This window comes from Rhinolophus hipposideros, assembly GCF_964194185.1.
Source record: "Rhinolophus hipposideros genome assembly, chromosome: X".
Lineage (NCBI taxonomy): Eukaryota > Metazoa > Chordata > Mammalia > Chiroptera > Rhinolophidae > Rhinolophus > Rhinolophus hipposideros.
In genome coordinates, this window is record NC_138046.1 from 20333551 (window position 1) to 20361171 (window position 27621).

The window sequence follows — 27621 nt, forward strand, 5'->3', positions numbered from 1 at the left end:
TATGCACTCCTATGTTTATTGCAGCACTATACACAATAGCCAAGACATGGAAACAACTGCAATGCCCATCGGTAGATGACTGGATTAAGAAACTGTGGTATATTTATACAATGGAGTACTACGCAGCCATAAAGAAGAAAGAAATCTTACCATTTGCAGCAACATGGATGGACGTAGAGAACATTATGTTAAGTGAAATAAGTCAGACAGAGAAAGACAAGTACCATATGATCTCACTTATATGTGGAATCTAAAGAAGAGAATAAGTGAATGAACTAATCAGAAACAGTTTTGGAGACAAAGAGGAAAAACTGAGCCTTGTTAGATAAGCGGGAGAGGTGGGGATAAGGGGGAAGGTGAGGGGATTAGAAAACAGTCAGTAACCACAAGATGGTCACGGGGTTTTGAAAATTAATTTGGGGAACGTAATCAATAATGTTGTAAAGATTTTGTAGGTTATCCGATGGACACGTGTCACATTTGGGAGACCACTTCAGAGATGCTGTAGATGCCTGATCACTGCAATGTACACCTGAAGCTGAACAATAATGAATGCCAACTATAATTTTATATATATATATATATATATATATATATATATGTATATATGTATGTATATACTTACAAGAGGCGGAGTACAGCATTGGGAGTGGAGACAGTGGAAATGTGATGGCTCCGTGAGATGTCAGAGAGATAATGAATGGGGGGAGGGTGTTCCACAGTGTGAGGGATATAAATGATAAACGTCTAAGTATTACTTTGTCTTGTGCACCTGAACCTAATAAAAAAAATCAAAAAAGAAGTATTTGTTAAAAGACCAAAAAAAAATAAAATGTAAGTGATATGTCAATAATACTGCCTGATTTATTTGTCTGTAGAGTACAATTTTGATGAGTAATTGTGAAAACTGTGCAAATCCCATATAAAATGTGTTTAAACAGATCAGATTTGGGAATTTCACTTATCAACAAATGGATTTTGTTTTCATTTCCATTACATAGAGTTGGCCATGAGTCAAAAGTCAATTAAAACTTTTGATTGATTATACCTATTTTGCTTATAACTATGAATACATCAAACCAAATATTTGGAGGTCAAATCTTTGTTATAGAACTATTGATATATGCAACAACGTAAATGAATCTCAAAATGATGACGTTGATTGAAATAATCCAGACAAAAATATGTACCAAACTGTGCACTTCCATTCATATAAGATCCTAGAAAATGCAAACTAATCTATAGGGACTGAAAGCAGATTGGTGGTTCCTTGGGATTTGGGGGGAAGGAAGGGAAGGGTTTAAGAGGTCACAAGGACACTTTGGGGGGTAATGGAAAGGTTTATCTGGATTGTGTGTATGATATGTGATTGTATCTCAGGTATATACATCAAAATTCATTATATGATACATGTTAAATTTGTGTAGTTTATTATGTCAATTATATCTCAATAACGGTACACACATCATTAGCAAGGAAAAAATGTTTCTTTTAAGACATTAAAACAAATAAAAACATCTTTGTTGTAATCAGGTAATGTTTATACCCAGAAGACAATATGAGTTCATTCATTCATTCATTCAGCATTTTTGAACATCTACTGTGTACCAGGCACTCTGCTGGGAACAACGTTAAACAAGACAGATCAGACTCCTACCCAAGGGAGGTTACTTTCTGGTGGAGGAGACAGATCAACAAGTAATAATAGTAAAGTGTGATAAGTGTTATGACATGGCAGGAAGGGGAAGCTTTGAAAACATTTAGCAGGATTATGTAAACTGATTATTTGGTAGTAGATGCCTAAAGCTGTGTTGAAAAGGACTGTGAAGCTTCGGGGGATCCCATGCATGAGGAGGGGTAGTGATGGTGAGTACCATGCATTTGCCAATATAAGGCTATAGTATTAAAGGCAGCCTTATCAGAAATTTCCTAATGGTGTAACTTTCAGCTGGTTCTGAAAATGTTCGAGAATAGTGCAGATCTCTTGTTTTTCTCAGAGCAGTATTTTTAATGCAAAATGTTTATTGTTGGGGAAACATTAATCAACCTTCCAGACTATAGTATAGACAGAGGACAGGTGCTCTTTTGTTCTCAAAAGTTCTGTTTTCAAGTGTTTTTTACCCACTTATGTGACTGTGTCTGAGCCTTTGCTAAGGGTACTGCAGCTGGATTGTGTAGTGGAACCAGGTCCAGAAAAAGAATTGCTAAAGAATGCAAGTAAACAGGATGTCTGTCAGATGTTATCCTTAGCCTATTTCCCTAAACATAGCTTTTTGGCTGCAAAGTAAAATGCCATTCTTCTAGCTTCTGCTTATATACAGTGATGGCCGACAGCAGGTACAATCTTCATTTGCTTGGCGTGGTGTCACCATGCAACTCAACATGTTTTGCAAGGAATGGTCATGACATACCATCTCTGTGAGAGTATGAGGACATCTGGCCATTTTGTGGAAGAATTTTCTCAGCCTACCTTCTTTGAGCCCTGTTGTGCCAGCCAGCACAGCTCCCCACAAGGCTCAGATCTGTCTGACCTAAGAGCCAGTTGGCATCTTCCTCCTGACAGAAGCCAGATTTTCACTGGGGCTAGACTATTTATTGACAGCGTTTTCCCAGACTGGCCCAAGAGTGTCTCATTTCCAAGGTCCCCTGAAGTGCTGGCTCACCTCTGTTTTCCAAGAGCTCTTGTTTCCTTCTTTCTCCTCCCTCCCCAGCATCCTCCTCACTTCCTTCCCTATGAGCTTCTTGCACCGCTTTTTTTTTTTTTTTTTTTTTTTGGTGTGTGTGTGTATGTTTCTTCTTCTTTTTTTTTTCAATCCTGATGAATTTGTTTTGCAGGTTTTGAAAAAGAAAATCAGTGTTTTCCAGGAATTTTGCATTCATTCTCTTTCCACATCTCTGAGTGTGATCTTTGTGGTTTTGAAATCCCATAATTTGAGTGGGTTCCACCGTTGTCTAAGAAAAGTTGTTTTAAAGCTTTGCTCTGCAAGCACCAGAAGAGAACTCATAAAAAGGAAGACAACAGCAGATGCAATCGCGGATGTGGCTTAGTCCTTGCAGCTGCCCCAGAAAGCTGTTCGGAGGGTACAGTCCTCAGTAATGAATCCAGAAGAGCGAATCGTGACATGGCTTATATCCTTGGGAGTTTTAGATTCCCCAAAAAAGACCATCTGTGATCCGGAGGAGTTTTTGAAGTCCTCGCTGAAAAATGGGGTAGTGCTGTGCAAACTGATCAACAGACTGCGGCCTGGCTCTGTAGAAAAGGTAAGGGACATCACATTTGTAGTATATTTGGGAGTGCTTACCACCAGAGAGCAGCAATAATGTAACTCGTGAAATTTTCGATTGTCCGGGTCTTGGGAATCTATTACTTTAATATCTTTCTAAGAGTTAGACATTCTTTCTTGCTGCTTTTGTAGTGTGAAAAAGTCGGAAAATGAAATGTTATCATTTAGTAATTAGCCACCAAATATTAGTATAATAACCTGTTACACCACTGGTACCAGTGGACAAGAACACCCATATTATAAGCTTGCTCTGTCATAGAGATGCATGTTACATTTCCCTGTGTACCGAGGACATGTTTTGAACTTGGGGTACATATGAGTCTATGGAATAATGGGATTATTTATAACAGATGTTGATGGTGTTTATTGATAGTTTGACTAAAATCAATGTAGATTTTCTTCTCAAAGAAATGAAATATCTATAGAAAGAGAGGCTATTTAGCAACTAGGATAAATAATTCCAAATGTTACATAAGGTTTGTTAAAAAAAAAAGAAACTGAATATATGATTCGAGTGCAACATGTGTTCAAAGTGAAACTACCCTTGTTCTCTTTTAAAAATCCAAAATTTTTAATGTTGGAAACCCATAATTACAAGGATGGATAATTTCTAAACTAGGCACTTTAAGTCAGTTTAAAGGTACAGTTCTGCAATTATTTTCTTAAGATCATCAGGGAATGTGACTGTGAATATAGTTCTTTTGCCTTCTTGAACTAGTTTATTTTTATTGAACAAATTGATTTACTTATAATTACTTAAACTTGAAAAGCAGTGAGAAAATGGTGGTAAAAGGTAGAGAATTGTGATCAAATGCAGAGAACAACAAAAGGGAAAATATACTTTGAATAAATTATTATGAAGAGACGGGAGCAAGGTAGTATGCAGAAAGCAAAACCAAACTCAAAATACTGTCTGGGTTTCTCTAATTTGCTATCAGCACTCAGACAAAAGAGCATGAGAAAAAGTTCATAGAGATGGCTTGAGACTAAAGATTTGATGATATTTGAAACAAAAACCAACCGTTTAGATTTTTGCATCACTTCCTTTGGTGGTTATTTCTCTTCCTGAATTGACAGCAACGCTGCTCCCTGCCTTAAAAAGCCTACCTATGTAGTTATTAGAGAATGGTGAATATGGTACGCTTGGCATGGGATGACAGTCTCCAAGTGACATTTGACTATTTTTCTCTAGTACTGTCTGGAGCCCCAGACAGAAGCCGACTGCATCAACAACATCAATGACTTCCTGAAAGGATGTACAACCCTTCAAGTGGAGGTAAGCCCACCCAGGTTGTTTTCCTTCTTGTCATCGTTTTTCATTCTGCTAGTGAAGGCAGTGCTGTAGTGAAAGTCCTTGGTTTATTTTCACTGTTAAACAGAGAAAGCATTTTAGGGAAAGCCATGGTTGAGATTGGTGGTCCACAGTGGTGACTTGCTAGTTTGGCTTTTCTAGAAACCAGTTTCAAAACAAAACAGAACAAAACTCAAAATATGATACCTTTCTAATACAACATCCAAGTACCAAAAGCAGGCTTCCAGTGACAGAGCTTCTGTGGTGTGCTTTCCTACTAAGGGGAACCAAACGTGAGCTGCTGGCTGCTGCAGAGGGACTGCATTACTCCTGAGTTGGAAAGAGAGGAAAGTGTATCGTTACTTTTTCCCATTAACACTTTAGAACAGAGGCCTTGAAAAGCTAGGAGGATCTGGCCCTGAGTTAGAAATTGTATACTAAATTACATTGCATTATTTAATATTATATGGATCCTTATGATACATATTGGGGGTGTTACTGAAACGCAGTTGGTACTCTTACCTGTGTGCCAAGTAACTTTACTTCACTGTACCACAGTGTTTTTATCTGTAAAATGGACACAATAATCGTACCTCATGGGGTTGCTTTAAGGATCAAATGAGATGCTGCATAATAATGTAGAGGTAAGAGCTCCAACTCCAAAAGATCTATGAGATAATGTATGTAGAGTGCTCAGCACAGGACCAGGGACATAAGAAGTGTGGGCATGCATTAGTGGTATTATTTTTGGAGAAATATTAGTAGTGGTTTGAACATGGACTCTGACACTAGACTGCTTGGGTTCAAATCTCAGTTCTCCCACTAGTAGATTTGTAACCTCGGGTGTGTTACTTAACGATGGTTCTATGCCTCGGTCTCCCCACCTGTAAAGTGGGAATAATAGCAGTACCTATCTCATAGGATTGGTGTGAAATATCAACGAATTCATGTCCACGGAAGAGTGCCTGGCATGTAGTTAGCATTCCCCAAGTGTTAGCTATTATTATTAATACTAGTACAAGTAGCTTTGCCCCACAGAAACTTTGCTGGCTTCAGAATTTTTCCTAAAGTTAGCCACAGCATCAGACTATGCTTGTCCCAGAATATTTAGTTCCTGTACTGTGCACCTTAAGTTTACACAATGTTATGTGTCAAATATATTCAGTTAAAAACAATTTTTAAAAATTTGCCAATATTTGTGTTTAGATCCATCTCTTAGTTATCTGGGAGCTTGAGACTGGGTGGTCAGCATTTTTGGCTGCTGGGTGCACCCCAGCTCAGTTTCTAGTTTCATTCTTTTTTTTTTCCTTTTTTATTAAATTTATTGGGGTGACAATTGTTAGTAAATTTACATAGATTTCAGGTGTACAATTCTGTATTACATTGTCTATAAATCCCATTGTGTGTTCACCCACAGACAATAATTTAGTTTTATTCTTTATGTACTGATTTTATTAGACTTCCCTCTGAGTCCTAGGAGTGCCTCAATATGGGTCCCATATACCCCTTAAAGGCTTTATATACAATACCGCCTAATAATGACAGTATCATTAAGCAGCTGCTATGCATGTCTTATGTGCATTGATATCTTAAATGCCTTAGATGCATTTTCTCATTTGATCCTTAAAACCATCCTATGCAAAAGATATTATTAATGTCTCCATTATACAGATGAGGACACTGGAGAATAGAGAGGCCAAGTAACTTTTCTAGAGTCACACAGTCAGTAACTGACCAAGCCAAGACTCTGACCCAGGTCTGTCAAACTAAAGAAAGTATGTGCTTAACCATGATGCTATTATTGCCTTGTTACAATATTCAAACAATGTTCAGGCCAGCCTGAATTATCAAAAAGAGATAAAAATATGTCCAGTGCCTGTCATTTAAGAAATGAAAAGTATGATATACTTTTAAAAAGATTTCTATCCAAAGTGGATAAAAATATTTTAAGCATTGGTGCTTAAAGGAATAAGCTTTAGCTATCAGAAAAATCCACTTTTGCGAAACGACTCATTCTCCAACAATGTCAGACGTAAGAGGTGTTTCTGTGCCACCTAGTATTCTTAAAACTGCAAAGAAGCTCAGTATACCTTCTGGCAGCTTCAGAGTACAGAAATCATTGGCCACCTCACCACGTTTTCATTTGACAAATAAAAACGAAAATACCATGATCTGTTCCACAGTAGCTATTATTCTATAAGGGATATAGAGTCATCTCAGACTAAATTACTTCAAAAGCTATACACACACACATGCCCATATGCACAAATGTCCATGCACACACATGTGCTCACACACACGTGCATGCATGTGTGCACACATGCAGAGCTAAAATTGGTCAATAGGTTGTTTCCATATCTTGTCACTTAGGTAGAGTATCTCTCAGGCTTAAAGTACTTTCCACAGTGCCTAGCATGTAACATGATTAATAGATTTTTGTTGACGCCATAAAACTGTTAATGCCCACACAAAAACAAGAAGAACAGGGCTTGACTACTGCTTAAAACACACTGTTATTTATCTCAAGAAAGAATGCCAGATTGAAGTGGTCAGTTTGGAAATGCAGAAAAGTGAAGCCAGAGATGCAGCAGCACACTGAAAATTTGAGTATTGGCTGTGGTGACCACATTAAAAAGTGGCTGCCTTCTGACCCTCTTGGTGGCCAGTTAGGTTAGCCTCTCCAAGTGACCTCTATCTTTGTGTTCTCATATGGGTATAATGTCCTAGGGTCTCTAGAGGATCACACAGCTAGCAACTGGTCAGGTAAGTCTGCTGAGACACATGGGAAACAAAGCACTCCCTGAAGTGCCTCCCTAAGTTTGATAGTATCCTTTGAAACACATTTTTTTTTTTAAAGCAGGGCACAGTTCACAGTGGCCCATGCAGGGATTGAACCAGCAACCCTGGTGCTATCAGCACCATGCTCTAAACAACTGAGCTAACCCACCACCACTGAAACACAATTTTTAAAAACAATTTTGATGAAGTCAAATTCATCTAATTTTGTTTTTCTTTTGCTGTTTGTGTTTCAGATATCATATCTAAGAAACCATTGCTTAATGCAAGGTCATGAAGATTTATTCCTATGTTTTTTTCTAAGAGTGTCATAGTTTTAGCTCCCACATTTAGGTCTTTGATTTATTTTGAGTTAATTTTTGTATGTGGTGTGAGGTAGGGGTCCAAATTTATTCTTTGACATGTGAATATCCAGTTGTCTCAATAGCATTTGAAGAAAAGACTATTCTTTCCCCCACTGAATTGATTAACGTAGCTTTGAAGTAAGTTTTCAAATCAGAAAGCATGAGTCCTCCAACTTTGTTTTTCATTTTCAAAATCATTTTGGCTATTCTGGATCCTTTGTGTGCTTGCTCATATGGATTTTAGGATCAGCCTGTCCGTTTCTTCGAAAAAGCCAGCTGGAATTTTGGTAGGGATTGTGTTCAATCTGTATATTGCTTTGGGGAGTATTGCCATCTTAACAATATTAAGTCTTCTGATCCATGAACACAGGTATCTTTTCATTTATTTACATCTTTTTAAATTTCATTCAACAATGTATTGTAGTTTTCAGTGCACATGCTATGTACCTTCTTGATGATATTTAATATCTTATGTGATATATTAAAATACCTTGGTGGCATTGTAATCAATTCTTTTTGATGGCATTCTAAATGGAATTGTTTTTTTAATTTTATATTTGGATTGTTCATTGCAAGTGTATAAAAAACAATTGATTTTTGCATTGATTGTATTGTATCCTTCGACTTTGCTGAACTTGTTTATTAGTTCTAATAGTTGTTTAGATTCCTGTGGTTCTCTTGTGTAAAATCATGTCATCTGTGCATAGAAATAGTTTTACTTTTTCCTTTCCAATCTGGAAATTATTTTCTTCCTAATGTAATTTCTTGTCTGGCTAGAACCTTCAGTACAATGTTTAATAAAAATGGTGAGAGTAGACATCCTAGCTTTGTTCTTGATCTTAGGGGAAGTTTACAGTCTGTCACCAGTAAGTATGTTAGCAGTGGGTTTTTCATAGATGCCTTTTATCAGGTTGAAGAAGTTCCCAACTTTGTATTCCAATTTTTTTGAATATTTTTTTTATCATGAAAGAGTGCTAGATTTTGTCAAAGGCTTTTGCTTCTGCTAAGATGACATTGGTTTTTGTCTTTTATTATATCGATATGTACATTGATTAATTTTAATGTTAAATCAATCTTGTCTTCCTGGGGTAAATCCCAGTGGCCCATGTTGGATATGCATATAGAGATTTGTGCACATCTGTAATTATTCTTTTTTAATTTTTTATTTTATTTTATTATTTTATTTTATTTATTGGGGAGGGGGAACAGCACTTTATTGGGGAACAGTGTGTACTTCCAGGCCTTTTTTCCAAGTCAAGTTGTTGTCCTTTCAATCTTAGTTGTGGAGGGTGCCATTCAGCTTCAAGTTGTTGTCCTTTCAGTCTTAGTTGTGGAGGGCGCAGCTCAGCTCCAGGTCCAGTTGCCATTTTTTAGTTGCAAGGGGCACAGCCCACCATCCCTTGCGGGACTCGAGGAATTGAACTGGCAACCTTGTGGTTGAGAGCCCACTGGCCCATGTGGGAATCGAACCGGCAGCCTTAGAAGTTAGGAGCATGGAGCTCTAACCGCCTGAGCCACCGGGCCGGCCCCCTGTGATTATTCTTGAAGCATCTTCACAGAAATAAAATTGTTGAGTCAAAATTCTATAGATACTCTCAAATTCCCCTACTAAAATGCTATACAAAATTCTACTCCCACCAATAGTGTAGAAAGTGCCTTCTTTCTCATGTCCCTGGAAGTCCTCGATATTATCTTTAATGTTTGCAAAACTGTTGGGTGAAAATGGCATGTCATTTATTGCTGTAATTTGTATTTCATTTATTCCTAGTGAGTTTGGACATCTTCTCACCCTTTTATATTCTATTTGTTTTTCCTTTTCCGTGAACCAAATATATCTGTCCTATTTGTTTACAGAATGGAGAAGGGAGAGAGGACACTCAAGCTGCAAGAGAAAATCTTCTAGAGCATATGGAAAAATCCTCATGTCTAGGTAGAGTGTCACTAACGTGACCAGGAAGTCCCTTGGCAACACTAGTCTAGCAATGGTGGTTTGGTTTTGTTCTGCCTTTGAACTTGGTTGGAATGAGGGACATATACAGTTCTGATCTTTTGAGAGTGGCCAGGTGATACTTCTCTGACTGCCTTGTCCTGGCTACAGCCCCATGAATGATTGGTTTGTCACAGCTCTAGTCCTGTGGTTGGTTTTCCTTTCAGCCAGGCATCCCTCTGCCTCATCCCCAGCAGATTCTCCTGCTTTGTACCCTGCCACCCTTATTACCAACGCATTGTTAAGGATGCCCTACCATCTCCTGATCTGCTCCTGGGCCAAACCTACTTTGTAAAGATATGTTTTTGTTTTTTTTACCTGAAGGATTTAATTGAATGTATATGAGGCTTAGTTAGTGCTTCTTCTCTCTCTCTCTCTCTCTCTCTCTCTCTCTCTCTCTCTCTCTCTCTCTCTCTCTCTCTCTTTCTCCAGCTGGTATCAGTATGGCTTTTTCTTTGCCCCACCCCCTCACTGCCTCCTGTCTCCCTGACTCACTCCATCTGCCTTGTTGCTGGAACAGCATGGGTGCCTACCCCCCCAAAGTGGGGCTGTGGGATGTATGATTTGCCATTTCCCAGGGGATGCTCTGCAGGGAAGCAGTTCTGGAAGGAAGGCAGCTATACTAATGATCATGAGTCAAGGCTAAATCTTCCATAAGAGATCTCCAGCCCTAGGAGAGCAGAAACTCCCTGGAGGAGTGAGGCATAAGGGCCAACAACTACCCAGTGGCTGTAATGGGTATTAGCAGACTTTCCTTCAAGCCCTAAGCCTACCACCTGTGTAAGGTCAGAGTCCCCTTCTCTAAGCCTCTGTTGTCTCATTTTAAAATGAAGGGAAGAGTAGGGATTGGTAATGTCTGTTGGACACCATTTTATATATATATAATTAGTTTCAGGTGCACAAAACAAAGTAATACTTAGACGTTTATCATTTATATCCCTCACACTGTGGAACCCCCTCCCCCCATTCATTATCTCTCTGACATCTCACGGAGCCATCACATTTCCACTGTCTCCACTCCCAATGCTGTACTCCGCCTCTTGTAAGTATATACATACATATGTATACATATATATATATATATATATATATATATATATATATATATATATATAAAATTATAGTTGGCATTCATTATTGTTCAGCTTCAGGTGTACATTGCAGTGATCAGGCATCTACATCTTCCCTGAGGTGGTCTCCCAAATGGGAGACGTGTTGGACACTATTTTTAACTGTCCCGTTTCTATGAGTTTCCGCTGGGCAAAGCTTTGTATATTTAGCTGCTCAATTTCAGCTAGTGAGAAGACTAAAGAGGATTTGGTTAATTTTTTTTTCTTCTGTTGAACAAATCTGAGAGTCCTCGTGAGTTCCATTAAATAACACCTATGATTCTGGTCATCTTAATCTTTTACCGACTGCATTGTCTTTCTGTAAAAATTGGACTTCAAATAAGGTTGCAAATATTTCCCATCTGTCAAGAATCTTTTTATTCTTTCTCAAAGAGACTATTTGATTTGGGGCCTGTTATCAGAGAGCCCAGGAAAGACATCCAGGATAGTCTGGGGAAGGGAGGCATGTGGAGAGTCGCTGGAGAACGCTTCCTTGCTTTGCTGTATCAGCAGCTCGCCATAGAGCCTGGGGTTCCGAGTGGAGTCCGGGGGTGGAGAAGGAAGGGGGCCACCAGGAAGGGCTAATCTGTGAGGCCGGGATTCCCGCCCGAGGCTCTGGAAGTGACCAGCTGGCAGGCGAGGCGCCGGCAGCCCTGGGCTCCGGGCTTAAGCAGGCAGCAGCAGCATGCGCAGTGTGGCCGCCGCCGTTACACCGGGGCTTCTGCAGCGGCCACGGCTACTTGGGCTGCTGCTGCTGCTGCTTTTCTGCCTTGCGCCGCTGTCACTTCCAGTTCCTACTTGGGTGATCCAGGTCCGGGTCACTGCTACCCCGCCGCTTGCCGGGTCCCTTCAGGCCGCTCTCCCTCCCTGGTAGGCGGTGAGGGGGCCAGCGAGGGCAGCTGAGCAGGGTCCAGAATAGCTGCGAAGGCAGGTTCCCCAAGCAGCTACTCCGGCCCGCAGCCGTCCCCCACCCTCACCCCCCGCACGCCTGGCGCGACTCCCTGCCAGCGCAACCAACGGGGCGAGTCTCCTGCCCCCCCCGCCCCCCCCCCCCCCGCTTTCGGCCCTGCAGTCCTCCGCCCGAGGGGCGAGGTTCTGGAAGCAAGAACTTGAGGGCAAGAATCTGGCTTCCCTTTAAATTAAAACAAGAAAGAAGGAAAAAAAGAAAGAAAAGACCTAAAATTTCCTGGACCGGAGAGGTTGCGGGCGCGGCACAGAGTTTGGAGAGTGGCGCCCCCTCCTCGCCCGCGTCCAGGAGCAAAGTTGCAGCCGCCCCTCTCGCCCCTCCCCGCCAGGGCGAGCCGAGCCCAGCTCTCCAGTTTCGTCCTGGTGGCGGCCGCGCTCAGGGCAGGGTCCCAGCTCTGGCTGGGTTGAACGGTTCCCGCAGCCTTGGCACAGGCTCGCCCGCCCGCTCGCTGTCCCCGTGACTCCGGAGGACGAGCCGCTTCCAGGAGGCGGCAGCGGTGGGGCTGGAGTGATCGAGCAGCCGGAGGACGAGCGGGCAGCGGCCGAGTCAGGTGACCTGCCTGGGGGGCAGCGGGTCAGGGGAAGGGGAAACCGTGAGGGTTCGGGGTGGTGCCTAAGGACCCCAGTTGGAGAGGAGCCCGTCCTTCCTTCCTCCTGCGGTGGCTCCCAGACTCAGCCGCTGTCAGGGCCTCCCAGTGCACTGAGATCCCGGGTGCACGGAGGGGGTGGCGAGGGAGCAGAGCGAGGACGCTCCAAACTTAGGGGCGAGTTGTCCGGCTCTGGCCGCACGGTTTGCGTCAGACCAGATTCCTCTTTTCCCCACCCCCGGAACCAGGGCAAGGAGTTAACAGGAATATTTTTGATACTAATTAGATGCCCCCCCCTCCATCCCGGACATCCGTACATTTGGGAATATTTTTGGCGATGAGTACACAGGTCTGTCGCAGGAATAGTTTATGGATGGGGAAAGACCTGTACTCTATAAGGCGTTCCAACGTGCCGGTAGTTAATTTCGAGTTTTCATTTTCCAGTCATTTAAAAACCCAACAGGTATTCAAGCTATTCGTTTCTTAGTTCTAGAGTGGAGAGTCCTTAAGTTTATCTCTGTCTCTTAGAAAATCTTATTTTTGTATTTTTGGTTTGTTATTGGTTTTGGATATAGAGGTGACTCACATGACTTTTTTCTTTTCTTAATGTGTAGTGGGAATAAAAACAGAGTAAGGGAATATATTATTCTATACAACTGTGTATGTTTTTATCAGCAAAAGCCTCACATAAACAAGAAAGCATTAAAGAATAGGAACATTTCAGTTGCTGTTCTGTAAAGTAGTAACAATTTTAAAAACAAGATTCTAAGGTCCAAACTGCTTTTCTAACTTATATTTGCCTGGAAACCCCACAATTTGTCCTTGAACTTCCTATCTTAATTTTGACATTGACCATGGTAAGAGGAGCTCTGATGACATCATTTGCTCCAGCAACAGTTCTGGTGTTGGGTGACTGAGAGCACCTCTCTCCAAAACGTGAGGCCTGGACCTGCCCTTGTACTTCAGCTGAGGCATTTCCAAGGATTTTTCTTAAGCAAAGTATTATGCTACATGCCAGGCAATGCTGCAGTTCCTTCTTACATAAGCGAGTTTCAGGCTATTGTAGTCTCAGGGTGTGCTTGGAGTAGTGGATATCAGAGACTTCTCAGTCTTGGGGTGGGGTGGTGGTGGTTGATTGGAGTTTGGAACAAAGTAAATTTCAGCTAGTGTTCTCATCTTGCATTTCTTTGCTGCTTAATGTTTTTTGGAATGCCTTCTACTTATCTTATCTGCAAGTCACTGGGCCCTTGTAAAGGATGTAGGAGAGATGGCATTGCTTTCATTTGACAGAGAAACAAAAGTTTAGTTCACCAAAGTCAGGCAGCTTAACAGCGGTAGCATCAAAACTCTGACCTGTACTTCCTGCTCTCAGCCCAGGGTTGTGTTTGTTTGTTTGTTTGTTTGTTTGCTTTTACTAAAACATGGCATTTTATACAAAAATATTTAATTTGGCATATTTTATGGACGGTAGGTTTTTCGATCTACTAATTTTTTCTATTCTTTGTGCCAACTCATGTCTTGGCCTTGTCTTTACACAGGGCTGGAGCTATTCTTAAGGGTGAGAATGGGAGCAAAGCTTTCCAAAGGAAGGTCTGTGGTTTGTATGTCCCACGGTTGGCCTCCTCTCCATTCATCTTCAGGGATAGCAGGTGCTGAATAGAGAGAGCCAGTAGGGCCCAGAAATGCCCGATATTCATCTGACATCACTAGTCCAAGTATAATATTACTTCAGTCTTTACAAAGAAACTCATTCAGGAGGAGAAATTGCAGAGCATGAGTTTTGTTCATTTACAGCAATCTGCTCATCACTGTACTTAGAAACTTAGGTGCAAAAGAGAAAGAGGAGTTGAGTCCTCACCATTTCTCAAGTACCTTCTATGTTCTAGCTACTGAGCTAGCTACTTTAAGTATATTGTTTTACTTCATCCTCACAACAGTCCTGGGAGGGAGATGGCATAGTGCCCATTACACAGTGCTGGTTTGGGGATGACCCAGACAAAGACCTCACACTGCCAGTGCAAAACAGAACCAAAATGTAATCAGTGATGTACCTTACTCCAGAACTCATTCCCTTTGCCATGTGTCAGGCTGTCCCCACAAAGGAACTGATGATAAACACAAGAACACTAGTCCCTTGGTTTTCAGACATGGCTGTAATTAGAGTCACCTAGGATGCTTTTAAAAAATACAAATGTTGGGCAGTCCCTCCCACTGAGCTTCTGGGTGAATTGATCTGCAGTGAGGCCCAGGCCTTGGTATTTCTCTCTCTTTTTTCTAACATTTAAGTAAACTTATATTTGTGTATAATGTGAATTCAGGAAATTGCACAAATCCTAAGTATATAGTTTGACGAATCTTTACAAATTGAACACATCCATATAATCAGCACACCCATAAGAAACAACGATATTAGCACCCAGAAGAGAAGCTACCCTCGTGCCCCTTCCCAGTCATACTCCTCCCAACAGGCCCCGCCGCCCTGACTTCTAACACTCGATTCATTTTTTTTCTGTTTTGTTACTTTATATGAGTGGAATCATGCAGTATGTACTCATTTGTATAAGGTTTATTTCACTCAGCGTAATATTTGTACAAGTCACCCACGCTCTTATGGATACTAGTGGTTCATTTGTTATTGCTCGATGCATTCCATTGTGTGGATATACCATATTTTGTTTCTCCATTCACCTGTTGGACACCTGGGTTGTTACCAGTTTTTAGTTGCTATGAACAATGCTGCTGTGAATATACTTGTGCATGTCTTCTGGTGCACATTTCTGTTGGGTTTATACATAGGAATGAACGGTTGGGTCAGAGGGTGTGTATTTGTTCAGCTTGAGTAGATACTGCCCAACAGTTTTCTGAAGTGGCCAGGTCCTGTTATTATTTCATTTCTGAAAGTTCCCCAAGTGATTCTAATGTGCAGCCAGAGTTGAGAACCATTTTGCTGGTTAATCTAGAGTTCAGCAATCTAGCAACCTCCAGTTTCTGCCACCTAGCTGAGAACCCTAAAGAAAGATACCAGCTTCCTCTTCAGCCTCGGATCTTCTAGAAAATCTCTGCTGGATCGGGCAGCTGTTGTCTACTTTCCAATAGTCCCTTGTGCCACGCTACCTGTATGCCGTCCACCTATGGTAATCTGTGGACACATTTGCCTCTCTGCTAGTCTTAGAACTTCTGAAAGGCAGGAACCAGAGCTTGATCATCCTTATAACCCCAGCACTTAGTATAGAACATGGCACATAGCAGGCACTCAGTAAATGTTTATTAAATAAATGATTCATAGAATCTCTGAATGGTCAGAGAAGATCTGGGCTGCAAAAGATACGCCCCATCTTTGCACTAAGACTTAACGCACTTTATTCGTAGGAGACTGCCATAGACCCTCATTTAAAGCCTAATTACTTTTATTTATCTAAGCATGTTGGAAGTATGGGTAATCCGGTTGTTCATCTCAAAACTGATTAGAAATTAGATTGGATGAGATAAGGTATGAGGAAGCACTTTGTAAAGTGCAAAACAGCGTGTAAATAGAAACTTGTGATAAAGGGAGAAGAGGGGCTGCTATAGATTAGACATGCTGGCAATAGCAGAAAGAGTATGTATCTATGTATAACATGGAAGAAGTGAAATCAACAACAGGTCAAGAACGAAGACAGAAAAACTATAAAAAGCAGCCCCCAAAACATAACCAACTTTTGGGGTCTTTTGGTATAGAGTCAGGCAGCTCAATACATACTGTGTGGTCTAGTGGCTACAATTTGACTTTCCCTGCCTTGTTCTGGCTTTGATTCATGGTCAGGGAACCTTTGTCCTTGAGAAGTAATATAGTGGCTAAGAGCTTTAATTTTGGACTTGAACTGACCTGGGTTAGCCAATTATTAGGTATAGTCTAACTTCTTTGGTGGTAGTGGTACATAATATTAGGTATATGCTTCTTTATTATTATTAGATATATGCTTATTAGGTATATGTTTATTAGGTAACGCTATCTCTTACCATTAAATGAGAGAATGCAAGTAAAGCTCTTAGCACAGTGTCTAGCACTGGGTAAACTCTCAATAAAAGCTACTTCCTAATTGGAATTTTAATGTATTTCAGTACACTAGAGTTCACAAATGATAGCATTGCATTATCAAAAGAAGTTCACTCAGTTCGGTTATGTTAAGCAAGGTCCATTTAAGAAGTGAGTCATGCTTTATAGAAAGATTTCCTTTTGAAATGTTAACATTAAAGGAAACCTGGACACAGGAAAGGGTAAACTGTGGGCTCTGTGGAATGATAGCTTTGCCAAGGGTTCTGAGGTTTTACACTAGTTATACTGAAAATTTAGACAGGGATGAAACTTAAAACAGGAGAAAACAAATCCAGCCATCTTGTTTCTCAGTTCCATGCTTTATTTGGCAAAGATTGCTTGTTTTGGGGAAAACGTTTTTTTTAAAAAACAAAGTTGAAGGTAAAACCCCCAATTTTCCAATACTTAACACCCTCTTCAGAAGACAAAACAAAGTTGAGTTTCTGGGAGTTTTAGATGTAGTGATGGCAGGCTTGGCCTCTGATTTTATGTTAACAGCAGAAATTAATCTTTTCAACATTATTAACATCTTTCACTCACTAATTGAAATGCTTTTTTGCCCCCTAGACTTGAAATTCTCAGTGCTTTGCATCATAGAAAATAATTTGAATTTAGATTAGAGTATATTGGAATGTGTTTAAAATTATTTATATGTCATATTTAATTTGTTTGTATATTCTATTTGGATGGCTACATAAAGACAGTTTAAATTTCAGTGATATTGTAGCCCAACAATATCCATGGAACAGAGATTGGAGTTTTAACTCTAATTTCTGACAATAAATGTGTAATCTTAAGAATTTTATGAATTGGTTATAAAAGATGCTAAATCTTTAGCTTATTGTCTTGCTGTTGTTAGTGTGGCCAGTTTTTAACCGCTGAAAACAATTTGTATATGGTTTCCTTTATAACAACTCAGAACTAGAAATATGTTTGGGGATCCAGTTTGAAAGAGGAACTGGAGAAGAAAAAGCAACTGAATTCTTCAGAGACTATGAATTATTCAGTTGTTAACCACAGTAACTTCTTAGCTACTATTTTGTGTGCTAATAATAGAAAGCGTTTGGACAGATTCTTCTTGGAATTGAAAAATCAGGAAACCTTTTCATTCTTTTTTAGTCTATACATAAACTAGAAGAATGTGAAAAAAAAGAGTATTTTCAGTTTCTCATGTTTACCTGGCTGAAATAGTTTAACTTTTATGTCTTTAAAAATGAGTGTATTTATTTTATAATTACGATAGCTTGAAATTTAAAAATACACACCAGAGAAAGATGCATATATTTTAGTTAAATTAAACAATTCAACAAATATTTTATTTTTTATTTCTGATGATGATTGACAAAAACATTCCCCCTTGTCTCCAGGAAAATAAATAATAAACCCATTGAACTGGGCATAGTTGAGGCGGAAAATCAAAATCAAATTCCTCTATACAAAAAACACAGTATGTAACACTTAAAAAGGAAACATGTCATTTCTGAATTGGGTTGCATGTATATTGATAATATCAAAAGGAATGTATTTTGTTAGAAAATTTGATCAATTCAATCTTCCTGACAGGACATGTAGAAGTTATCTTGTTTTAAATCTAACTCACTCTAATTTGGTTTTAATGTTGATTCTAATCCAGGCCCTTTCTGAAGGCAATGGAACACAATATAGCTCTTTATTAAAGCCACACAATCTTGGCCACCTATCCCCTACTCCAGTCCCATTCTAATTTGGTCATATGTTATCACTGAGGCAGCCCCCAAAATCAATCTGAGAGGTGAACAGTTGCCAGCACAGCATAAGGTATGCAGAGCCATTGTTGATGACATTGGAGTTAGAACCAAAAGGAAGTGCAAGGTCTTGCCTTTGAATTGCAAATGAAGACGTGTGATGGTACTTGCCAGTTTCTTAGGGCCTTTGCTTACCAACTTTTTAGAGGGAGTGTATGTCCACTCAGTCCAGAAGCTGCTCCACATTTGGATTTCAACAATGACGTTGCCACTTCCTCTGCTGTCATCTGGAAGAAAGACTTAAGACACCAGACTTCTGTCTGATTAGCTCCAGGCTTTGTCATACCCTAGCAAATTGTACTCTACCACACAGAGGGCTGTATGTGTTCTGAGATGTGGATCATCCAAAACAGCATACACTCACGCATCATTTCTATTTGACTTCTGGCAGAAGATTTACCTTCCTAATTAAGTTCTGCTTAGACAAATAGAGTAAAATCCCAACTTTATACTTTCTTGGGGACTTGAATATTATTACAAAAATCAGACATGTCGATTGAGGGATTGAATAGGACAATAGGGAAAAGAAGTAATTAAAGTGAGATGAAATGCACTAGTTTGCAAAGCGCTGAGTGAAACCACTATTAAGGACTTGTCTCATCCTAGACAATAACATACAGCTTTATCTACTTCTTGGAAACATTCAGGCATCGTTAAGGTGTCAAACTCTTAACATCTTTTATGAAGAGCCCAGCCTGTGAAGCAGACCTGAATACTAAGGAACATTTCACGTTGTAATTTGTCTGTTCTTCATGGCGAGGTGGCATGCAGGGTGTCATGCAGGGGTCTCAGCTCCCGCTCCCCACATAAGAACGCAGGACACGGTAAGGCCAAAAAGGAACACCCACGGAGCCATAGGTAGGGGAGTCATACCACTATATTCTTGCTGGCGGCTGGGTTGGAGACACAGGAAGCAGGAGCCACACTGTCTGCAACCCGCCATCCTAACTGCAATCCACGCTTGCCAGCCACCATCTTCTTGCTAGACCCCATTTCTTTTTTTGCTAGCGTAGCCACGGCAGTTATATTAGTGGCCAATGGCTCACTGGTTACAGCTGATGGCCAACTAGCCACAGCTGATGGTCATCCAATCACAGTTGATGGCCATTTACTACCTGAGTGAGCACCTTTCCACATGGGGCTGAGAGCCTGGAAACTGCACTCCTGGCTCTGTCCCCACACGAGGTCTCCAGCAAACTGGGGATATTTATCAATGATTTCTGAGAAATGTATGCAAACTAAGAGAGTACAGTATTTTACTAAGATAGAAATTTAACCACTTCTTTGGGGGAAATGTATGTTGTGATCGTGTATTGTGGATTGGGGAAAATCTTGATTTGGGATTTAAAAAAATTACCTTCAAGGAAAGACAATAGAATGGAAAAGAGTGGTTGAACAACTGGTGCACCTGTGGATGACTTCTTTCTTTGCCAGATTTTATATAGGGTCCTTTTTTTTTCTCATCTTAAAACAAATTTATGTGTTAGTGCCTGGCATATACCAGGTGTTCCATAAATATTTGTTGAATGGATAAATTTTTAAAACTTTATTTTAGATAGCTTGTATATCTAATAGTGTATATGTAGATTATCAAGAGTTGACTGTTATACACATAAATGGTTCTTTAGTGGATGAAAATATGGATAAAAAGAAAGTTGAGTCCCCCCTAATATAGTATTACTCAGTTTTTCTTGCCAAACTAGAGTACCTGTCTCACTCTTTTAAAAATTAGAAAAAGAAAAAGAAAAAAATTAAAGTATGAGAGATTAGGCCCCATATGTCTCATGGAAGACCTTCCCTGTTTTTCCAGACCTCAGGTCTCTTCTTACTTCTTACGTTACTAAAACTTTCTTGATTTCATTGAGTTTTCAAGGTATGACATTAGAACTCTGTGACTTTGACTTTCCAAAGTGATCCCAGGCAGTCACTTCACTTTCTTTTGGTGAGGTAAATGCTTTGTGAGCATTCTTCAGTTCTCTCAATCATATTCTTCAAAAGAAAGAACCTATTTTATTAAATGATGGAAAATGTATGAGCCCTGATTTATCAAGTTCTACCAGAAAAAAGTTACCTTTTCCCTGTCTTTCCTTCTGTGGAAGGCGTGCCAAAAGGACAAGTGTTTCTATTGGAACAAATATCTGTTTAAATTTTAGGTTGAAAGGAAAGACTAGTAGTCAGCAAGTATTTGTTCACCATCTATATGGTGAGTGCTATGGCATTGTGGAAAGAGGCAGAATGTGTATGGGAAATAATGGAGTTGAACAACGTCTAGGAGTAGATGACTAGGTATCCAAGTTAATGGTTCCAGAGTCTACAGCATAACACAGAGTTCAGAAGAAAAGACCTTTGTGTGCTGAGGTGTAGTGTTTGAGGAATACCCAATGGAGGGGAGTGATGTAGGATGGGCCTTGAAGGACAGCTAGGATTCAGATGGTTGAGGGAACTTTTTCATAAAGAAAAGTATACAAAAGTATACAAGTCTACAGAGAGAGGCACAACGAAGAAAGTGAAGGATTCTGGGGCATACAAGGAGATGATGGTGAGAAACAATGGGCTTGCTAGGATGGGACCAGCTTGAGAAGAAATTTGAATGCTAGCCTGGAGAGTGTGGACTCGATCTTATAGGCAGTTATAAGCTGGGTTCCATTACGCAGAGAGACATGGATGTTAAATGGAAGCACCATTCCTGATGTTGCTGGTATCTGAGCTCCCGAATACCCACCTTACTGTGTTTGGATTGTTTCCTAGATACAAATCTTATTTGGGATCAGATGGAGGAAAATTAATTAACAAATTAATTAATTAACTAATGTCTGTTAGGCATTGATGGGCATCTCTGAAAATTACATACTTTTGAAAGAGTGACTCACAAATAGACATAAGCAAGGAGTGCCAAAAGTCATTGCTAAATGTATTATTGAAGGTGATTTCTAAATAAAGAAAACGGTAGTGACTTTGGCACATCTTTCCCACCCAGATTAGCTGGTATAAGAGGGACTTTGTGGGTGTGATTTGTAGTCTCTTTCAAATTGCCTGCCACCCCTTTCCTGCCTCTTGTGAGTTACTTTGCCATATTTTGCCATGTCCCACTGTGCTCTGGCTGCAACTTGAAACCTGTTTTAGAGCAGAGTATGAGTGTGGCCTTAGTATTTGTCATTTAAGCTATTTTACAATAAAATAGTTAAAAAAATATAGCCAACTCCAGCAAAGCAGTAAAACCCCACAGTTGTTTCCAGCTCCCTTCCTCTATAATGCTTAGGTCAAGTTACTTTATGAGGAGATTTAAAGGAGCCTGTACTACTTGGGACAGGCCAGCAATTGCGGACTTTGCCCATACTCTGGACACAACTCAATGAAATCCACACGCATGGAATTTGAAGCACCTTTACTCACCTCATGGTTGTAGGGCTTAATTTTGCAGACAAGTACAGATGTATGTTATTTTACATAATATGTCTCCTGGAAAGTTGCATGGAAATTGATTGTTTTTCCTTCTTTAATGATATATACAGATATATCACATATGTTATATATATATATATATATATATATATCATATATACATATTTCAATATACTTAGGTATAATTGATATGTAATATTATATTAGTTTCAGGTGTACAACACAGTGATTTGACATTTGTATACGTTATGAAGTGGTCATCACAATGTCTAGTTACCATCTGTCACCTCACAAAATACAATATTGCTGACTATATTCCCCATGCTGTACATTATATCCCCATGATTACTTATTTTATAACTGGAAGCTTATGCTTTTTGATCCCTAAGATCTTATGACTTAATCGCTCATTTTATCCCCAACCCACCTTCCCTCTGGCAGCCACAAATCTGTTCTCTGTATCTATGAGTCTGGGTTTTGTATTGTTTGCTTGTTTTGTTTTTTAGATTCTACATGTAAGTGAAGTCATGTGTTAGTCTTTCTGTGTGTGACTTATTTCATTTAGCATAATACCCTCTAGGTCCATCCATATTGTTGCAAATGAAATGATAATTCCTTCTGACTTTCAGGAATGCTTTTTCTTCAATTATGGTTAATCATCTATTGGTGAAAGCTTCTAAACTTTTATTAATTCATCAAATATTTATTGAGCACCTACTATGTGACAGGCAGTCTTCTAGACACTGAGGATACAGAAGTGAAAAAGTTTTTAAAAACATAGCTTCATGGGACTTACATTCTAGGCACAATTTATATTTAAGTTTCTCTGACAGTACATCCTGTCAATCAACCAAGGAATGAGTATCAAATGTCTCATATATGTTGATTACTGGGCCAGGGCTATGGGGGCAATTTGGACTTCAAAGAGTTTGCCTTCTAATTGGATATCCAAGGCTAATCTTTTTTTTTATACCCCACCCCCAAGGCTAATCTTAACAGAATAAACAGAGAATATTACAGTGGTGGGTGATTGAGGGCTTAAATGTGCAGAATCTATACAGCCTGTAAGATTGTAGCTGTTCAGAAGAAAGAAACGTGAGCCTAAGTCAATGGAGGACTTTATGGAAGGCTGTAGATGAAATTGCCAGAGGAGATGCTGCTTACAGCAACCAGCAGGGGCTCCTTTTCTCATTGCCCTCCTCCTGCCATAATCTTTGTGTGGGGTTCAATCAACTCTAGTCTGTCTTGTATGTGGAAGTTGTAGTAAAGCAGTTGCTTCTGCTAGACTTTCAGGCTCCAACCCTAAATCATAGTAGCCTCCTAGGAAAGCAGGGGCTTCAGGAGCCCTATTTTCACAGCTGAGTCTCCCCCTGACCTGCCTAGACTGTTACACAGTCAGGAGCTGTCGACTGTTACAATTTCTGAGGATATTCTCATAATTTTCAAACCTATCACTTGATTCTCTCATCACAGAGAGTTCTAATATAAATAGCATTCAGAGTGTCTAAGGTATTTGTTCATCCTTTAGGTGATAGGACAAGGAAAAATTATAAAGGATGTGGACTTCGATTTGGGGCCATACATCCAGGCATTCTTCAATATAAAAAATGGATTATTTTCCAAAAGTTCATTTGTAAATTATTGTCAGGAACACAGAAAACATTTTCCCATAGAAACAAGCTTCTACGCAGTGACTATGTTTTCTGGCTGGACCACAACAGCCTGTTTAATAACTAATGTGGCTGACTATAGAACTCAGAGACTAAGTGGCAGATGTGACACGATGTCTCTGGGAAAATGTTTTCTGCATTCCAATTTAGAACACTAGGAAATAAGTCTCCTTCTCTGAAGGGGTAGGGTGAGGGGCTTGGGGAGGACACCCTCAGGTCTGGCACACAGATGCTCCAGCAGCTGAGGCATCTCCCCTCTAAACTGGAAGCCAGTATGGCTCCTGCAAAGGCTCTAGTAACAGGAGCACAGGAGGAGGGGCAGGCTACGACTGGCTGGCTGAGGGGCAGCTGGTTTTAGGCCTCCTACTTCCTGTCCTTGGCTTGGCAAGCACTACTGACAGGAGAGATGTTATCTTTCCTTTTCCTTCATGCCTATTCTCTTTTTGGTGAGATAATCCATAGCCAGTTGTTCTTTCTCTTTCTCTTTTGAATCCTGTGACCATCCCCACCAAGATGCCTATGCCATTCCTCATTCATTCCTCTCTTTCCTGAGCACTTAATTCTCAACTGCAGATATATTTCTGTTGTGGAGAAAGTGTTTTTCCCCTAAAGGACTGTAACAAGGAAGAATGGAGGTCATGATGTGTGACACATTGATGTTGTTGATGCTGAGGTGGCCATTAGGAAGTAGATTTGGTAACTTTGCAATGAAGGGTGAGCAGTGAGGGATTACACTTAGATCTTTGCTCCTATCATAAGAGCTCTATGGAGCTGAACTTCAGGCTCTGGATTTGATGAGGTCCAAGTAATCTAGAAACCCATAGTAGTTATGAAAAGTGACCGTATAGAAATCCACAGAGACGAAAGAACGTAGATGGTTATAGCTGTCTGCAACAACAGTCCAAGTCCCATTAGGCAGTGGCAGCAAGGTAGAGCCAAAATATATAATTAGGTCATTTTAAAATGACATTTTGAAAAAGTCAACTAATAAAGAAGTAATAATTATGTTAAGCTGTGATACCCCAGACTTCCTTTGCTTTGATTCTATACTATCCAACAAATTTCTAATTCTAATTTGGCTTCCCGTGTAGAATTCTCTATGGGGAGAGAGTGATCTGGCTATAAAATGAGAGTATCTGATCTTCTTAATAGTTCATTTTTAAGTAAAAATTAGCAAGTTGGCATTTTACTATATGCATTGACCTTTTGTGAATTTGGTTGATGTGAGTCCATTTTGAAGAGCCTTTTTTTTTAAAGAAAGACTTTTATTAAAATATAGCTAACATACAATATATTAGTTTCAGTCAAGAGCCTTGAGAATCGAAGACCAGATTCTGGACCTTCGGGTGCAGCCAAGATGCTGCCTTTGAGAACCCCTATTCAGGTGATGGGCCAGGACATCTCTCACTTCCCAGATGGGAAACAGAGCCGCAAAAAAGTGGTGTTGCTTTCCTAAGGTCCTCACAACTACTCAGCAGTGACAAGTCTGGGAGTCAAGGTCTTCTGACCCTCACTAGTGCTCCTTTCAATACCCCGATGCATGTATGTGCACAAGTCAGATCTTGTTCCCTAAATTGCTGAAATGGACAGAAAGCAAGAAATAAGAGAGGAATAGAGAGCAGAGTTTGCTCCCTTAAGCTTGCTCCATATCAAATAGGAGTGGTTATTATTTAAAACCAACCAAGTACAAGTGCCATCCACTGTGTTCTAATAAGTGGAATACCGGTGGCCAGTTGAGTCTACTTTCTGAGTGTAGGGTATTATTTGTTGCTGACTTTGTGACTACCTTTGGTAGGGGCTAGGTGGAAGCATCCCAGGTCGCATTCACAGAGCTAGGAGCAGTGTCACCCAGCGAAATATGACTAAACAGCTCCGATTTGCTTGCTCTGTTGCACTCTGTGATGACATTTCCTCCAAAGTTCAGAGGTTAACAGAGGCAGCATGCTCAGCTGTGAGAATTAGAGAATGAGATTCAAGATGGCGTAATTTAATTTAAGATTCTGTTCAATAAGAACAAGAGACAGATAAAATATTCCTAAAATATTTGGAATCTTGTTTTGATTGGGTCTGAAACATGAGCTATGTCCATGTGGTTCCACTAAATCCCTTGCTTTTCAGTTAATTAGATTTTAACAGTTGAGTGATGGAGCCTATTGTGATCACTTCAAACCCTAAATTAACTTTTTTTTTTAAAGATTTTATTGGGGAAGGGGAACAGGAGTTTATTGGGGAACAGTGTGTACTTCCAGGACTTTTTTCCAAGTCAAGTTGTTGTCTTTTCAGTCTTAGCTGTGGAAGGCGCCGCTTAGCTCCAGGTCCAGTTGCCATTGCTAGTTGCAGGGAGCGCATCCCACCATCCCCTGCGGGAGTCGAACTGGCAATTTTGTGGTTGAGAGGACGCGCTCCAACCAACTGAGCCATCCGGGAGCTCAGCGGCAGCTCAGCTCAAGGTGCCGTGTTCAATCTTAGTTGCAGCGGGCGGAGCTCACCGTCCCTTGCGGGACTCGAGGAGTTGAACCGGCAACCTTGTGGTGGAGAGCCTACTGGCCCATGTGGGAATCGAACCGGCAGTCTTCGGAGTTAGGAGCATGGAGCTCCAACCACCTGAGCCACCGGGCTGGCCCAAATTAACTTTAAGTGGAAGTCGATTGAATGCGATTGAAGCCACATGACATTAGAGACTTCACCCAGTTCTGAACTAGTATATGGCACGGCTTCTCTTAACAAAGATATGGCTGGGCTGTGACTGTTAACTTAGGTGATTAGAGCATGTTGCCAAGGAATGGTTTGACTTGGCCCTGTAACCATGGGCTGGACCTCCACCTAACCAGCACCTCACAAGTATGGACAGTGGCTCATGAGATGGAATCAGATGAACAAATAGGCATAGCTCAGTGCAACCCTTCCCAGCTTCTGGCAATAGGTGCCTGCTGGGTCAGGGCTGCACTTTGAAATGAGAAGTATCACACAAGAATTAGGCGAGACCCCTGTGGAGACAGTCTTGTCATATGGGAAATTTTCTTTTTGCTATGATTAGTTGAATTAGTCATCTTAGAGGCTGTAACAAACTTGCTGTAGATGGTACAAATGCTGCATGTACTGACAGCAGCAAGGGATTTCTCTTTGTGCAGAAACCCACGGATTTCTTTTCCTTGTATTTTTTTAAAAAAATTTTTATTGGGGAATATTGGGGAACAGTGTGTTTTTTCCAGCACCCATCAGCTCCAAGTCAAGCCGTTTTTTTCAATCTACTTGTGAAGGGCGCAGCTCACTGGCCCATGTGGGAATCGAACTGGTGACCTTGGTGTTACGAACACTGCTCTCTAACCAACTAAGCCAACCAACCACCCCTTTTTCCATGTATTTTTAATGTCTCATGAAAACATAAAGTGTGCATGCAGGGCTTAAACACCCCTCACAACACTTTCTTGGGTATTTTATTGGTTCCATCACTTTCCTGCTTCGTGACTTAACTACTCTGAGTCTAAGTTTACTCATCTATAGAATGGGGGAAATAATTGTACCCACATTACAGGCTTGCTGGGACAATCAAGTGGAATGAATCGAGATGATATCTATATCTATCTATCTATCTATCTATCTATCTATCTATCTATCTATCTATCTATCATCAATCGTCTGTCATCTATCTAATCTCCAAGTACGGTGTCAGCACATAGCAAGGGCTCAGTAAATCAGTAAATTGGAGCTATAAGATTAGTGAGGGAATGGAACAAGGGGTTGGGGGAGTTGCTTGTCATGTGCTTTCTTGTGTTTGTCAATTTAGGAAAAATGTCATAAAACAGCATACATGTTGAAACTGAAAACTACTCCAAAAGGATCTATTTGTAAAGCCATAAAAATATTAACTTCTGTGCAGTTTATACTGGCAGATCCCCAACCGTTCAGAATTAACACCTGGTGTTTAGTGGATGGAAACACCAGGATATCCAAAATGGAAAAATGTGGCAAAACATTTAAAAATTAAATGCCTCCTCTGAGTTGAGCTGCTGGTGTGAGATTGGACCTTAGACTGGCTATATGTAAATCCTTTCTTAAAATCTTCAATGAAGGTTAATCTCTGTCTCTCCCATTTTGTATCCAGGGTATAGTAAACATTTTTGTTTTAGTAGTTGGTATACTTGAACCTTGCCTCATCCTATTGCAGGAGTGGGACCTTGAAACCATCTAACAGTAGTCTAAGAAGCAATCCTTTCTTTCTTGTCTGCATCACAGTCATGGTATGTGGAAGGAGGGAATGCTACCATTCATCTGACCTTCTCAGATCTAACTGGACCAGCTAAATTATCTGGAACTAACCAGCTA

General features: G+C 40.4%; 1 protein-coding gene across 10 annotated transcripts in view; it reads left to right on the plus strand.

The window, feature by feature from the left end:
* The first annotated feature begins 2991 nt into the window (after positions 1-2991).
* The window catches only part of ARHGEF6 (Rac/Cdc42 guanine nucleotide exchange factor 6), a 116330-nt gene continuing 91700 nt past the window's right edge, over positions 2992-27621 (plus strand). For 5 of the 10 annotated variants that reach the window (XM_081043906.1, XM_081043909.1, XM_081043901.1 and 2 more), the window contains exon 1: positions 11885-12328. Coding sequence is in view for 4 of the 10 variants with exons in the window: in XM_081043903.1 (XP_080900029.1) it covers positions 3097-3261; positions 4477-4560 (249 nt within the window). In the remaining 6 variants the exon portion in view is untranslated. Of the gene's footprint in view, positions 3262-4476; positions 4561-11620; positions 12329-27621 lie in introns of those variants that run through there. The other 5 variants (XM_081043903.1, XM_081043900.1, XM_081043902.1 and 2 more) reach the window with 2 other exon arrangements.